This window comes from Mesoplodon densirostris, chromosome 19, assembly GCF_025265405.1.
Source record: "Mesoplodon densirostris isolate mMesDen1 chromosome 19, mMesDen1 primary haplotype, whole genome shotgun sequence".
In the NCBI taxonomy this organism is placed as follows: Eukaryota; Metazoa; Chordata; class Mammalia; order Artiodactyla; family Ziphiidae; genus Mesoplodon; species Mesoplodon densirostris.
In genome coordinates this window covers 14,494,529-14,510,640 of record NC_082679.1, presented here as the reverse complement: position 1 = coordinate 14,510,640, position 16,112 = coordinate 14,494,529, and the positions used below count along the sequence as shown (strand labels likewise).

The 16,112-nt window shown below is 49.2% G+C and overlaps 2 protein-coding genes and 1 non-coding gene across 13 annotated transcripts in view; 2 read left to right on the top strand and 1 right to left on the bottom strand.

Annotated features, from left to right (window-relative positions):
* SIPA1L3 (signal induced proliferation associated 1 like 3) overlaps window positions 1–16,112 on the top strand; it is a 241,749-nt gene that overhangs the window by 67,450 nt on the left and 158,187 nt on the right. The gene's annotated exons all lie outside the window — the stretch shown is intronic.
* On the top strand, window positions 2,295–3,187 carry LOC132479851 (ferritin heavy chain). Its single transcript, XM_060083500.1, has one exon. It carries the CDS (start codon window positions 2,477–2,479, stop codon window positions 3,026–3,028), a length of 552 nt encoding a protein of 183 aa, XP_059939483.1. The 5' UTR covers window positions 2,295–2,476; the 3' UTR covers window positions 3,029–3,187.
* Window positions 7,653–7,725, bottom strand: TRNAG-GCC (transfer RNA glycine (anticodon GCC)). Its single transcript has one exon. It is a non-coding gene; the product is annotated as a tRNA-Gly (tRNA).

Genomic DNA, 16,112 nt, shown 5'->3' with positions numbered 1-16,112 from the left:
AATAATTATAAGTGGACCATAATTACTGCCATCTCACAGCTGGTCAGCAGGAACCAAGAACCCTACCCCAACTCTAGGCTACTGTGCCCTTTGCCACCAGCAGGCCAGTGGGCTCCTTTGAGAGAATCTGCTTTTTTTAAAAATATGTAGCTGGTGGGTAATCACAGGGTCTTAGAGGCCGGGTGGAAATCTCTGCCCTCCCAGTGGGTGTAAATGTGCTTGACTGGGCCACTCTTAACTACAGTGGCAAACACTTATGTAGCTCTTAGCACCAGGCCCTATTCTAAGTGTTTTTTTTTTTTTTTTTTTTTTTGCGGTACATGGGCCTCTCACTGTTGTGGCCTCTCCCGTTGCGGAGCATAGGCTCCGGACGCGCAGGCTCAGCGGCCATGGCTCACGGGCCCAGCTGCTCCGTGGCACGTGGGATCCTCCCAGACCGGGGCACGAACCCGTGTCCCCTGCATCGGCAGTCGGACTCCCAACTGCTGCGCCACCAGGGATGTCCTCTAAGTGTTTTTAAATCCCCACAACAACCCATGACATTGGTACCACCATTATCCCCTTTTTCCAGGTGAGGAACTAAGACACAGAGAGGGGAGGTAGCTTGTCTGAGGTCCCACAGCTAGTAAGTGGCAAAGTTGGGATTTGAATCCAGGCCATCTGGTTTCAGAGTCCTTGCTCTTAAGCACCTTGTGGACATATCGGGAGGTTGGACAGGACTGAGATTGCTCACTGCTTGATCTCTCTGGGGATGTGAGAAAGGCCCTGCCAGTGCAGCAAGGAGCAGTCCCAATTCCAGACCTTCAGGGAAGAAACAGCTCCCCATGTCCCCAGAACAAAGGCCGTGGAGTACACCTGAAACTAGCACAACATTATTAATCAACTATACTCCAATATAAAATAAAAATTAAAAAAAGAAAATTAACAGGAAAAAGTCAGGCAAGATTATTCATTAAAAAAGAGAGAAGGCTTAAAGAAAATTAAAAAGCAAAAAAGAACACAATTATAGATGCTGCAGAGATTAAACATACATTGTGAATAACTTTATGCCAATCAAGCTCAGAATTCACAGGAAACAGGTCCACTCCTAGAGATAGAAAACTTACCAAAAATTACTCTGTAGAAATAATAAACTGAATAGTACTAAAATAATTACCAACAGTTAATTAGACACTGATGGTTGTACAACATTGTGAATGTGGTTAATGCCACTGAATTGTACATTGCAAATTATATGTTATATTTTACTACAATTTAAAAAAATGTAAAAAAATAAAATCCTCAATCTAGAAGACAACAACAACAAAAAAAAGGCCATGGAGAAAACTTAAGGGCAGGGCTGGGGAGAGAGCATTGTCACTGGCCAGTCATCATCATCCTGGAAAGCCCTAGCCTGGCTCCTGGACCCCACCTGCACCTGAGTTCAGTGGGCTCCTTACTGAGAAGGGGGAACAGTGCAGAGCAGCAGTTACCAGGCGGTGTGCAGCTGTATCCTGCCCTCGGAATTGACCAGGGCTCCCTGACACTGTGATGCCCTGTAGCAGAGATGACAGTCCACCATGATTTCTTGGAATTAGAGACCGATTTCTCTTAGGGGGCTTGCTGGAAACAGGGTGGAGATTTGGGACGTTTGGAATTTGGGTGTGAGGTTGCAGAGGCTTTCAGCTAATGGCTTTGGAGTCACACTGTAGGCACCTGTGTCCTGGTCTATCCTGTAGACCTGTATCCTGTTCTAGCTGCGCGACCTTGGACAGGTGACTTCACTTCTCTGAACTTCAGGCTCTTTGTTTTTATTTATTTTTATTTTATTATTATTATTATTATTATTATTATTTTTTTGCGGTACGCGGGCCTCTCACTGTTGTGGCCTCTCCCATTGCGGAGCACAGGCTCCGGACGCGCAGGCTCAGCGGCCATGGCTCACGGGCCCAGCCGCTCCGTGGCATGTGGGATCTTCCCGGACCGGGGCACGAACCCATGTCCCCTGCATCGGCAGGCGGACTCTCAACCACTGCGCCACCAGGGAAGCCCTATTTTTAAAATATTTATTTATTTGTTTGTTTGTTTGGCCGTGCCGGGTCTTAGTTGCAGCTTCAGCCTCTATGGAGCCACATTTGTTCATCCTAAAACAAGGATAATGCTAGTCCCTACCTCATAATTATGCTGTGAGCATTCGGTGAGCCAGAACCTGTGAGGCCGTTAGCACAGGGCCTGGTGCTCATAGCCCCACAAGCATTAGCTATCATGATTTAATTATCAATTAATAATGGGCCTGAGGGACAGTCCTCGCGGAGAGTCGCCGCGGTTTCTTGCTTCAACAGTGCTTGGACGGAACCCGGCGCTCGTTCCCCGCTCCGGCCGGCCGCTCAGAGCCTGCCCTCGCCACCATCTCACAGCGCCCTCCGACCGCCCCAAGGTCCCGCCGCCGTTACAGCGCCGCGCAGCCACCGCCACCGTTTCACCTCAGCCGCCCGCCATGACGACCGCGTCCCCCTCGCAGGTGCGCCAGAACTACCACCAGGACTCGGAGGCTGCCATCAACCGCCAGATCAACCTGGAGCTCTACGCCTCCTACGTCTACCTATCCATGTCGTACTATTTTGACCGCGATGATGTGGCTTTGAAGAACTTTGCCAAATACTTTCTTCACCAATCTTGTGAGGAGAGGGAGCATGCTGAGAAACTGATGAAGCTGCAGAACCAACGGGGTGGCCGAATCTTCCTCCAGGATATCAAGAAACCAGACCGTGATGACTGGGAGAATGGGCTGAATGCAATGGAATGTGCGCTACACTTGGAAAAAAGTGTGAATCAGTCACTACTGGAACTGCACAAACTGGCCACTGAGAAAAATGACCCCCATTTGTGTGACTTCATTGAGACTCATTATCTGAATGAGCAGGTGAAATCCATTAAAGAATTGGGTGACCACGTAACCAACTTGCGCACGATGGGGGCCCCCGAATCTGGCATGGCACTGTATCTCTTTGACAAGCACACCCTGGGAAATAGTGATAATGAGAGCTAAGCCTTAGGCTGGCTTCCCATAGCTACAGGGGTGACTTCCCTGGTCACCAAGGCTGTGCATGCATGTTTGGGTTACCTTTACCTTTTCTGTAAGTTGTACCAAAATATCTACAAGTCTTTTCCTTAGTACCATTCCTTCAAATAAAGTAATTTGGTACCCAAAAAAAAAAAAAAAAAAAAAAAAAAAATAATGGGCCTGAGGCCTAGCAGCCAGGTGAGGAGAAAACCTTGCACAGAATAATGTTATGAATGTGCCGGTTTTAGCAAACTCCACTTTGGTCAGCCAGCTTCCCTTTAGGCAGAAGAGACAGTGACCTGAGACTCTGTCTGGTTGTGTCAGGGACTCTTTTCCTCCTTTGAGAGGAGAGTTGGCCTCTTGGGGCTGAATAACTTGAGCTAAAAGGGGATGTGAGGAAGCCGGGGAGCGGAGGTGCACCAGGGCCTTAGGCCCGAGTTCCACTCCGGTTCCTTTCTGTGCTGGCTGTGTGGGCAGTTATGCAGGGCGAGGGTGAGCGTGGGGATTGGCCAGCCTGGATTCCAGCTCCCAGCTGCATGACTTTAGGCAAATTCCTCAATGTCAGTGTTCAGTCGGCACAGAGCTTGGTCAGCGCTGGCTGTTCTGGGGGCAACAGGGTAGTGAGGAGGTTAGGAGGGTGGGCCCCTGGGTCAGTCACCTGGATTCAACCCTGGCTGTGTCACATCCACGCTGTGGGACCTTGAGCAAGTGACTTAATCCCTTCTGAGCCTCAGTTTCCTCATCTGTGAAATGAGGGTGATACTGCTTTACGTGGGGCCATGTGAGGATCATGAGTTTTTCTATATAAAGTCCTTAAAGCAGTACATAGTGCAGGGAAAGTCTTTAGTGCACATTGGCTATTATTATTATTATAAACCCATCCTGGAAGACAATGTAAGTGAAAAGTATGAACCATGGATCTATTCCAGGGGGACAGAGCCCGAATGAGGGAGTTTGGGAGAGATCTCAGCCTCCAGAGGGGTTGTTTAGAGCTAGCATTCGAGCTTTTGTGTTTCTAGAATGTAAGTGAAAGAATGTGCAAAGGAAAGAGGAGCAGGGTAGGAGCGTGCTGACTAGCAATGATGTCCTATTGCCATAGGGGCAGGTTTCCCAAAGTCAGATCATTCCACTAGATAATTTGAGGTGGTGGTATGAATAAACACCTTACACATTTTAATAGTTGTACTTTTATTTTCATGTGTAACAGGAAAAGAATTTCAATAGCTCGTCAAACCCAGTATCCCGTGGCTGTTTCTGCTTTGGGTGAGGCTAATGATGGTATGCAAGCCAAAATAAAAGTGAGTGCAGTTAAAGAAAAATGCAAAGTAAGTCATATTACAGGTGGTCTGAGGATATGGCAAAAATGATGCCAGTGCGTACAGATTCTGGCAGTCGGGACACATGCCTTAGGAGAAACGGGTCTGAGCTGTTTTTTTTTTTTTCGTAGTACGCGGGCCTCTCACTGTTGTGGCCTCTCCCATTGCAGAACACAGGCTCCGGACGCACAGGCTCAGCGGCCAAGGCTCACGGGCCTAGCCGCTCCACGGCATGTGGGATCTTCTTGGACCGGGGCACGAACCCGTGTCCCCTGTATTGGCAGGCGGACTGTCAACCACTGAGCCACCAGGGAAGCCCCTGAGCTGTGTTTTAACCTTGTTTTTCAGCCTTGGAAAGCCTGAGCCTCCCTCGGGAGGCTGCTGAGCTTTTAGGCCCCCTTTGCCTCTCCTCTCCTTGGCTCTTTCATGCCACTGAAGGAGGGGTTGTAGCTGCCTCAGAGCAGGGCAGCAGCCCTGGTGGCTGTAGTTCCCTCCGTCAGAGGCAGCAGGGCGGGTGCTGAAATGTACCCGGTGTCTGCAGCTGGCACCTGCTCTCTGTGCCATGGGATGTGGAAGCTGTGGTATGGCCTCGAGCAGCTTATTGTGATGATGGTCATGATCTTTAACCAACGTTGACTGAGCGCCAACAACATACTAAGCACTTTACACGCATGATGGCATTGAAACACCGCTCTGTGAAGTAATATGTCAGTGAGGACACATGGGGCTGCAAGAAACAAGATGCCTGGTGAATCTTGGCTGCGCGGTAGAGACGAGTGATTCTCTCATGGCAAAGTGTGGTTGGCTCCACAGTGGGTACAGAGGTTCAGTGACACCTCCGAGAACTGGGTGCTTTCTCTCCTTCTGTTTCACAGCCCTCTGTGTACATGTGTTTCATCCTGATGTTGCATGGCCATGGGATGGCCATCCCAGCCCTATGATCACATCCTTATACACAGTATCCCAAGCAGGGAGAAGAGGCAGGGGGAAAGGCTTTCTCTTCCTGTGCCTTTCCTTTCTAAAGGGAATATGGGCCCATAGACACCCCTACCCACGGCCGACATCTCTGTCTCTCATTGGTTGTACAGGAGTCACTGGCTGCCCCTAGCTGCAAGGGAGGCTGGGAGAGTGGGTGCCTGTACAGTGGGAGTTGGGAATGGCCATAAGCTATACCACCAAGTGTCTGCTGCGGGTGCGTTCTCTTACTACCCCCATGGAGGATGAGAAAAATCAAGGATCAGAGAGGTGAGAAGGTGACTTGCTTGCCCAGGATCTCATAGAGCTTGTGGTGGCAGAGCAGGATTTGAACCCACGTCTTTCCTTCTGCGGAGCCTGCGGTCTTAACCTCTGTATGGTACTGCCTTGCCAGTAGGGGACACCCAGATGGTCGTAATGCAGGGTGTTGAGTGGTGAACCCCAGGTGCTGGGAGAACTCAGAGGAAAGAGAAATTCTGCTTGGGTATGGTCAGGGAGAGCGAGCTGTAGAGAAGAGAGAAGAGTGTGCAGAGAATCATGGCCAGTGATTTGGCTGGCCTTTGAAAGGTGCATTGGGGTTCTGCCAGGTGCATAGGGATAATTGTATGAGGAGCGTGGGCCCCAGGCAGAGGGTACAGCATAAACAAAAGTGGGGGGGATGGGACAGTGCATGCTGGGTGCGTTAATCAAGGCTCTTTGGATTGTAAGATGAATTTGTCTTATGTCACTGGGAAGTCTGGAGGGCGGAGCTTCACACCTAGCTGGATAAGGGGGCTCTGTCGCTTTTCCTTGCTCTGCTTGGCTTCACTGTCCAGACTGGCTGGGTTCAGGTGCAAATTCTCCTGCTTTATCAACCCAGTGAAAAGAGGCTTTCTTGTCCTCAGGTTCTTTAAATCTGCTCTGACAAAAATACCATAGACTAGGTAACTGACAAACAACAGAAATTTCTTTTTTCACAATTCTAGAGCCTGCGAAGTCCAAGGTCAAGGCGCTGCAGATTCGGTGTCTGGTGAGGATCCACCTCCTGGTTCACAGATGACCATCTTTTTGCCATGTCCTCACATGGAAGAAGGGGCACGTGAACTCCCTGGGACCTCCTTTATAAGGATGCTAATCCCATTCATGAGGGCTGTGCCCTCAAGGCCTAATTACTTCCCAACGGCCCCACCTCTTAATACCATCACACTGGAGATTAGGTTTCAACATATGAATTTGCGGGGGGTGGGGGGGGGGGGGGTGGGGCACAAAACATGCAGTTTATAGCAGTAGGTCATGTGCCCATCTCTGAAGGTGGTGTCTAAAGCAGGGTTGAAGGATGAGCCACAGCCTTGCCAGGATAGAGGAGTGTGACCTTCAGCCTCTGTACTCAGTTTCCTCATCTGAAAAATGGGACTAATATAATTATCCCTACCTCATACGTAGGGTCTGCAGTAGATTACACATAGAGAGTGTTCACCAGTGCAGGTAGGAAGTGCTTTGTGGAACCTAGAGCAATGGCCTCCCAAGTGTAAGGCCCTGAATGCTACCTTGCCAAGACCGCTGTTGTCATTTAAACCTTGCTTGCTTGCATACGACTATCAGCTCTGGCACGTAAGAGCTGTGTAACCCTGAGCAAATGACTTTGCCTCTCTGTGCCTCAATTTCCACATCTGTACCAGGGAGAAAAGTGCTTAGGACACTGCCAGGCACATGGTAGACATCAGTAATTTTTTTTTTTTTTTTTTTTTTTGGTCTTTTGGTTTGGCCACACTGCGTGGCATGTGGGATCTTAGTTCCCCAACCAGGGATCAAACCCACGCCCCCTGTAGTGGAAGCACAGAGTCTTAACCACTGGACTGCCAGGGAAGTCCCAGTAAGTATTTTTTTTGATGAGTACATGAATAGAAGAGCTGAGTCAGAAGATACATGCAGGTTGTTAAACCTTTTTGGATCCGTATTGCCAAGAGGCCCTGCAGAAAGGCATTACTCCATCATAGAAGCTGAGATGACCCATTTCCCTACTCCTTAGTCAACACTAGGTCTTACCTTCTAGGAAAAAATTCATTGTTATTTTGGTCAGTAAAGAAACCAGCTTAATATTGTGGACACATAAGAACGTGTCTGTATATTTTAGACCTGCAAACTGAAACATGTAAAGGTGAGATGACATAATATCTAGGATTTACTTTTTAAAAAAAATATTTATTTATTTGTTTGTTTATTTGTTTAGCTGCGACACATGGAATCTTCGTTGACGCGTGCGAGATCTTTGTTCAGCATGTGGGATCTTTTAGTTGCGGCATGTGGGCTTTTAGTTGTGGCATGCATGCGGGGTCTAGTTCCCCGACTGGGGATGGAACCCAGGCCCCCTGCATTGGCAGTGAGGAGTCTTAACCACTGGACCACCGGGGAAGTCCCTAGGGTTTACTTTAAAGTACTTCAGGCAGAAGAAAAAGGGAGGAAAAGGAATGGATAGGGAATAGATGAAGCTAATAGGGTGGACTTTTTGATAACTACTGAATGAATCTTCGTTAGAGTACATTGGGAGTTCATTGTACCTTTCTCTCTCGACTTTTTTAGAATGTTGACAAAATTGAAAAAACCAGCACCCCCAACACACACACACACACACACACACACACACACACACACAGAGAGAGAGAAAGCCTGAAGATTGAACAGCTGTGAAACATCACTGGGCCCCCGCTGTACACAGGCATTGAGAAGTACCCCGGGGACCAGGTGGTGTTGGAAAAATGACAGCCTTAGAGCCCTCTGTTACCCCAGCCTTTCTCTTCATGGATCCCCTTTGTGGGGAGACCCTTTTGGCTCAGCATCTGGAAGGATAGTAGCTCTCAGACCCCAAGGCGCAACTTCTCACCCCCTTCCCTGAACCAGGCATTCAGGGACCTTTTCCTGAAATGGAGGTTTTCCCTTCCTAGTCTGGAGGGAAGACAAACTCCCTAGTGATTACCTCCTGGGAAAACCCCTCTTGGTTGTGGGTCTGGTTTTGCCGTGGGGTAGAGGGAGTCAGGAGCTGCTTTTCTCCAAAGATCTATGTGATGGTGGCAAAAACATAACTGGCTGATCCTCCACAGTGACTAAATATTGACTCTAGCCCTACTAAGCCTCTGAACATGCAAGAGCAGTCCTCGCCCATCCCTGTCAACTAGCTGTGGTCACTATAGCCCTTTCTCCAGATTCACATGTAAATAGGGGGTAGGCTGTGAGTTTTCCAGGCTGTTCTCTATCCCACTGCGAGGTGAAGTTAAGGTGGGGCTTTCACAACCCATCTGGCACTGGGTGGGGTCTCAGTCAGTGGAGGGTGATCCACCCAGTAACTGACCCCTGGTCCCCTCCAGAAAGGTCATCATTTAAGAATGTTTCTTAGGCAGCTCAGCAGAGACCCACGTGTGCGTGTGGTCAGCTGTAGCTTCCGGCTGTCTCACTTCTGCTGAATTTCAGCAATTTCTTATTTCCTTTAGGAAACAAAATGAGTCTGGAGAGAAGTATGAATAACCATGATGACAAACTTGGCAGTAGGGACGCTGGGAACCTTGCCCTGAAGCTCATAGTCGGTGTCATTGTTACCAGGTTCTTGAGCGGTTGGACCAGGGGAAAGAGGGCACCTGGGGCCAGATGGCCTGGGTTCAAATCCCAGCACCACCACTTAACGGCCATGTGACCTTGGGAAAGTCGCTTAGCCTCTCTGCTTCAGTTTCCTCATCTATAAAATGATAATAGTACCTGCCTTATAGGATTGTAAAGATTAAATTAAATACTCTGTAAAATGTTAAAAATGGCGTCTTCTAAAGTAGTTGCTCAGTTAATAGTGGCAGTGGCGATTATCGTATCCTACTGTTACGGTCATGCAGAGTTAGGATTGAGAACCACTGGTCTGTAATAGTAGTTCAGATGGAAACAGAAGTTGGAGGATCAGAAGAGGGGAGCGTTCTTCCTTCCCAAGTCTGTAGTTTGGGGAAATAGACTTAATTTCGCCATTTAAAAATATTTTTCATTTGATGTTTACAATCTAGAAAAGAACAGGTGAAAGACTTAAAGGGGAAAAATCTCTTCACTTCTCTATACACGTACCACACACACCAGAACAAAAAGACCAGAAGGAAATGAGCTAACGTCTTTACAGTGGTCGTTCTTTGGTGGGGAGATTATGCGTAACTTTAGTCTTCTTTGCACATTTATTTTCCCAGTTTTTTATATGTATATATAAGCGTATACCACTTTCATAAGCAAGAAGAATATTTAAAAAGGTAAGGAATCATGTGAGCTGTGGCTTTTGGGGAAGTTGGGTGGAATTCTCCCAGAATGGAGCTGTCTGTTTAATGTTTGAGAAGCTTGTGTTCCAGCCTTCCTTGACGAGATGTTCTCCGGCCCTAGAAAATTTCTACTCAGAAAATTCTTGATATCAAAGCCAGTTCCTCAACGTCCATCCCTCCATCTACCCAGCCTTGCTATAGGTATTCACGCTCTCTCCCATTCTTCTCTTGAGATTAAAGAATTCCAGTTTTTTTGTGGCTCTGACCTTGAGGAGGAGGCTCATTTTTTAAACAGGCCTGACAGGAGTAAGTACCTCATGCATGAGGTGACGTGCATCTCAGCTCACTACCCTGTGGATACAGGTGCTTGCATGTTAGCTGAAGTTGTGAATAGCTATAAAATTGGGAACAAAGCAGTTGATTTATTTATTCAATGAACATTGAATTGGTACCTAGTTGAAGACTAGGTACCAGTGAGCAAGGCAGACACAGTCTGCCCCATCACAGACGGGGAGGACGCAAGAAACACTTGGCCACACTGCTAAGCCCCAGGTCCTGAATATTCAGAAGAAGGATAAGACTTTTTGAGCCATAGAACAGGGGCTCCCCAGAGGCTCTCCAAGTAAGTAAAGTTTACATAACATGTTCCGGGTGCAAATGGAAAAAATGAACTTGGTGTACATCTCTAGATAAGCTCGCTTCCGAATGTTCCCAGCTGTGGGCAGGGATCTCCAGATGGGCGTTGCTATGGAAGCATCTTCCAGTCCTCACTTCCTGACTGAGTTTACTTCCGACTTTCCTGTGCCCATGCCGGTTCCCAGCTGTAGATACAGACGTGGCGGGACCCAGTCTTCCTGCTGCTTCATAGCTGTGCGGACAACGGATGTGGCTGGAAGCCAGCCGGGAGCCTCCTCCCGACCGAGTTAGTTGTGGAACCTGCCATGTCGTGGTTTCACTTGCATCCGGGCTCTTTCCTTTGTCCTCTCGTGGGACTGTGCCAGCATGTTCCAGCCTGTGTTTTGAAACTTTAGACCCCAGCTTGTATTTGATGGAGAAATGAGCTCACGGGGGCTTCCTCCGCCACCAGCTACAGGAGAAGCTGAGTCAAATCTCTTTCATTCAGATCCCCCACTGAGGCTAGATTTGCCACCCTCCTGACAGAAACTGGGCTGGCTGTTCGTTCTTTGGGACTGTTTGTGAATACAGGACTTGATGACCTAAACAAAGGAATAGCAAACAAGATGGGGGAGGGCTGTAGCTAATTGCTTTCTGGGCTTGAGACCTTTCAGCTACCCTTCAATACTTTAGAGTAATCATTGCTAACCTGTTGAGAATTTACAATGTGCTAGGTATTCTTTAAATCATTTGTAATCCTCTTAACCCAATGAAGTGTTTATTATTATTATCCCCATTTTAGAGCTGGGTAAACTGTGGCAGGAGACAAGTTATGTTATTGGCCAAATTGCTATATTGCTTGCTTAGAGCTCCTTAAGGCCTGCCATTTTAGCAGCTTAGGCAAAACAGGAGGATTTAACTAGAGGGTGCTGGGATGGCCCAGAGAACCAAAGCAAGACCTCAGGTAACTGCGTACCAGTTACTTGGTTACAAGTAACAGAAACACCATCTCAAATGGGCCTAAACCCTAGGGGAAAGGATTGACTCACAACCAGAAAGCCCAGAGGTGGGGCAAGCTTCTGGGCTGGTTGGCCAGAGCTCAGGGCCATCACTAGTGACCCACTTTCTTTCTGTCCTTCCATTCTTCCCTCTGCTGTCCACGTCATCCTCAAACCTGGCTCCCTCCCTTGGAAGTAGCAGACTGGCTGCCAGCACTGGTCCAGGCTTTTGTCTTCTCATCCTTGGCCTGAGAGATAGAGAGGGTGTCTTGTCCTTCAGCCATAGTGCAAAGCTTCAGAGCTCCTATCTAGTTGGACTAGCACAGGTCGTGTGACCCTCCCTGAACCAGTCCCTGTGGCAAAGGGGTGGGGCATACTACCAGGCTGGTTGCTCCCACCCAAAACCAGTCATGGGGAAGGGTGGAATGGGTGCTGGGAAGCAACCAACCTGTGGATTGGAACCAGAACACAAATGCCACTAGCAGGATTCTCTTCCTTGTTACTGCCCCGACTCCTTGCCTGCTTTATTCATTCTTTCATATCCATAGTCTCTCTTTCTGCCTTTCCCTCTGCTGGGTGACGACCATCCACAGACTAAGCTGTACACCTTGCAGTACAGGCTCAAAGAGCCCAAAACAACCCAAGGAAAGGAAACTGTCTCCCTTTGGACTCATTAACCAGGGCCAAGGAAGGGGTTCTTGAGACAGGCCAGTTGAGGTCAGGTGCTCTTTCTGGGCCAATCAGCTGTAGGCAGGGTTGGGGTCATTGTTCCCTCTGTCCAACCCCGCCCCCCACTCCTCCCCTGCCCCGTACCTACTGTATCCTTTTCCCAGGACCTCTGAGCTGGGAGTCATTTAAGCAGGACCCCTGAGGATACCAGTTGGGCTGCACTTCCTGACTGTAGTGACACTAAGACCTCATTTTATTCCCAAGCCGCTGGAGGATGAGGAGTGTCCCTTGTGTTTTCCACATTCCCAGAGCAGTTCCCTGCAGAAAGGCCAACTCTTCAACATAGCCCAGCAGGCCGAGCATGCTATGGCCCCTGCCGGCTGCTGGCCCCCCGCCTCATCCTGCAGCTCACTCATGGCCCTCCAGCCACCTGGCCATGCTTTCGGTTCCTTCAGCGCATGGCATTTGTTCCCTATCCCTGGAGTGCTTCGTCTTCTCCCCTGTCTTGCTGTCCACACCCCACCCCCATTCTGGCCTACCCGCGCCACTCCCCTTTCAGGTCTCCCCTTAGACATCTCTGCAGGGGGCCTGCCCTGACCGAACACCCCACTCTTCTGCCCTGAACTACTCAGCTTGCATATTCAGGGCCTTTCATCCTCTCAGTGATGTCAGCTCCATAAAGGCAGGGATCAAATCTGTTTGGTTAAAGGTGTAACCCCCTCCATCAAAGATACGCCTCACTAAGTTTTGCCGAGGGGATGAATGAGGCAATAATAGTGACATAATTAACAGTAGCTGGCTTTTGAGTGGCTGCTTCCTAATAGGCACTGTACTGAGCTCTTTTACCCACAAAACCTTTGAATGGTTACTCCCACTTAACGGAATATAATGGTGATGATGGTAGTCATTGAGCCCTGCCAGCCATTGTCCCGAGTCCCTTACCTGTGTCATCTCATTGACTCCTGACAACAGCGCCCTGAGGCCAGTATTGCCATCATCCCGACTTCACAGTCGAGGAAATGGTGCACAGTGACCTTGCCCGGATCACTCAGCTAGGAAGCGGCAAAGCTGGGATGCCAGCCCAGACCATGTACCCGCTATCCTGTCTCCCTGCACTGATGGTGACACAGTCCTAGAGAGCTCTAGTCACTTGACCAAGACCACACAGGTAGGAGGTGGTAAGAGCCCACCGTTGACCCGTCAGCCATTTTTGGTGGGATTGAGTCACACACCAGCGTGCTGTGTGTATGTGTAAGGGAAAGACACACTTCTCCTGTGTGTGTCCTTGACTCACACACTATTGCAGCAGGACTTCATTTCTGACACCAAAGGGGTGGGGTTTCCACATCAAGCGACTAACTCGATTCGGACACTCTCTATAGCATCAGACCCCACAGGCTAAGGGCTCAGTCCTACAGGGTGTCCCCTCACCCCCAATCTCCTCACCTGTGCTTCTGACCCACCACCTGTACATCGGAGGTTCCCACAACCCCCTCCTTTGGGTTCAGTTAATTTGCTTCAGCGGCTAGCCACAGAACTCAGGAAACCATTCACTTACTAGATTGCGGGTTTGTTAAAAAGGACGTAATTCAGGAACAGCCAGGAGGCGATGCACAGGGCGAGTTATGGGAAGGGGGCGTGGAGCTTCCGGGCCCTCTCTCGAGGGTGCCACTCTCCCTGCACCTCCATGGGTCTGCCAGCCCGGAAGCTCTCCCAACCTCATCCTTTCGGGTTTTTTCTGGAGGCTTCATTACAGAGACATGATTGATTATGGCAATTGAACTCAATCTCCAGTCCCTCTCCCGTCCTCACAGGTCGAGGGATGGGGCTGAAAGTTCCAACCCACTAATCCAGGTTGGTCCTCCTGGCAGCCAGGCACCACCCCTCATGCCCCTATCCTTAGGTTACCCTAGGGGCCTTTCCATTAATCAACCCCTTGACAAACTCTGGTGTGGTTGAAAGGGGCTTGTTCTGAATTAACAGGACACTCCTTTCACCTTTATCACTCTGAAGCTATTTTAGGAATTTAGGACAAAAGACCAAATAATGCAAAACAAAAGATTCCCTTTGCTCTTATCACTTAGGAAATTACCAGGGTTTTAGGAGCTCTGTGCCAGAAACAAAGACCAACAATATTTCTTACTATAAATCACAATACCACAATATGTATTTCTATACATTCTGTGTGTGTATTCTATATATATTCAACATGGTGTATAATAAGAGAAATGCCAGTTAAAGTCATGCTGAGATAATAGTTTTCACTTCTCCGAAGGGCAGGAGCAGCAGGTGAACTGCTGGCAGTGGCGTGGGGAAGCAGGCAGGCTTGTCCAGTGCTGGTGGGGGAAAGCAGGACCATCACTTTGGAGAGACTTGGGCAATGTCAGCATGGCCTTTGCACAACCCTCCCTTTGCCCCAGCGCTCCCACTTTGAGGAATCTTTGCCTGCAGATATTCCTGAGTGTGAGACGTGATGTGCGTCCAGGGTAGTTCATTACAGTACCGTTTGGCAGAGCGGAAGCTGGGAACTGTCCTACATGTCCAGCGCTACGAGGGGACTGGATGAATCAGTGAGGCTCATCTGTACAGTGGAGCACTGTGCAGCTTTGCAGGGGGGTGGGGTCCTGATCGGAGCGCCTTCTGTGTCTGTGGTTCGCCGCCAAGTATGAAAAAGGGAAGGAAAAGGAGCACCTTTTACAAGTAATCCTCAGTTGGGAAAGGCATATTGGAACCTGGGGGAAGAGTGTAGGTTTTCTGGGGGGTTTTGGGGGTTTTTTTTGCGGTACACGGGCCTCTCACTGTTGTGGCCTCTCCCGTTGCGGAGCACAGGCTCCGGACGCGCAGGCTCAGCGGCCATGGCTCACGGGCCCAGCCGCTCCGCGGCATGTGGGATCTTCCCGGACCGGGGCACGAACCCGTGTCCCCTGCATCAGCAGGCAGACTCTCAACCTCTGCGCCACCAGAGAAGCCCCGAGAGTGTAGGTTTTATGAAGATTCCAATCCCAGGCAGCCCTAGAGCAAGCACGCATCACTATCAAACTAGATACCTTAGGTTTCCATAGCAGGGGCTGTGTTCTTGGCTCTATGAATGTGTGTATATTATACATACAGACAGACAGCCATATCCAAGATTATGTGTATGTATGGGTATGTATGTACATATAATTTCACTACTTTATTCAGGTCTCAGCTTGAATGGCTGAGACCCTACCTCAGAGAGGCCTTCCTGAGCCCCCCGTCTAAAACGGCCCCTGCTTTATTTTCCTTCATAGCACTTGTCACCTTCTGCTGTTATACGTTTGTTTGCTTTCTGCGCCATCCTCCTGAGCTCTGAGGGCAGCGATCATGGTTTCATTCCTTGCTATATCTCAACATTTAGAGCAGTGTCTGGCCCATAGTAGTTGCTTAAATAAGTATGTGCTGAATGAATGTGAACGAACCTATAGTGAAAATTATCCCCATGTTAGATGTGGACCTGAGGCCCCCAGAGGCCTTGCCCTTATTGCATGGAACAAGCTGAGGGCCCACTGCTCTTCTGACTGGGGGAAGGGGCAAGAAGTTGCCCTAGACTGCCTTTTATGTGGCTAAAATTCTCCCTTTACTTACATTTCCTTTTCAGAGTCACCTTGAGAGACACGGATGCAGGCCGGGGTCTCTTCATGGGGGCAGGGGGACACCGCCTGTGAAGCACTGAATAGCGTGCCTACACTGTTCTCATTTGATGCCCACTTCCCCGACTCTTTGGGGCCTGTCTCTCCTCTCTGGCTTGCATGATGCTTGTTCCGGGCAGTGATGCCATGGAGAACAGGTAAAGGGAGAGAGAAACTTCTGACCTGATGACCTCTCTCCTCTAGAGGACCCTTCACTTCAGGCCTATGCTTGATATTATCAGAGTCCAGTTTGGCCAAGGGATGTCGTCAGACTTATTATTTCTTCATTGTTTCAGTTATAACAGTTTTGCTGACGTCTTTTAGGGCTCCCTCTGTGCCAGGCATTTTTCCAGTCCCTTGATCCCTGTTACCTCATTTAACCCTCCCAACAGGCCTGTTCAGGGGTGGAAATTACCCTCCCCCCGCTTTGCTGGTAAGCACGCTTGGACTCAGAAAGGTCTAGTAATGAGTAATGGGTCACCCAGCTGCTAAGAGCCAGAGCTGGGATTTGATTCTGGCTCTAGCTGACCACCATGAAGGCATTCTCACAGCCACGTGGCCTACTGCTTCCCCATCTGCTTTTGGGATTC

Excerpts from the sequence above, each read along its gene's own strand:
- LOC132479851 (XM_060083500.1), top strand. The coding sequence starts at position 2,477 with ATGACGACCGCGTCCCCCTCGCAGGTGCGCCAGAACTACCACCAGGAC.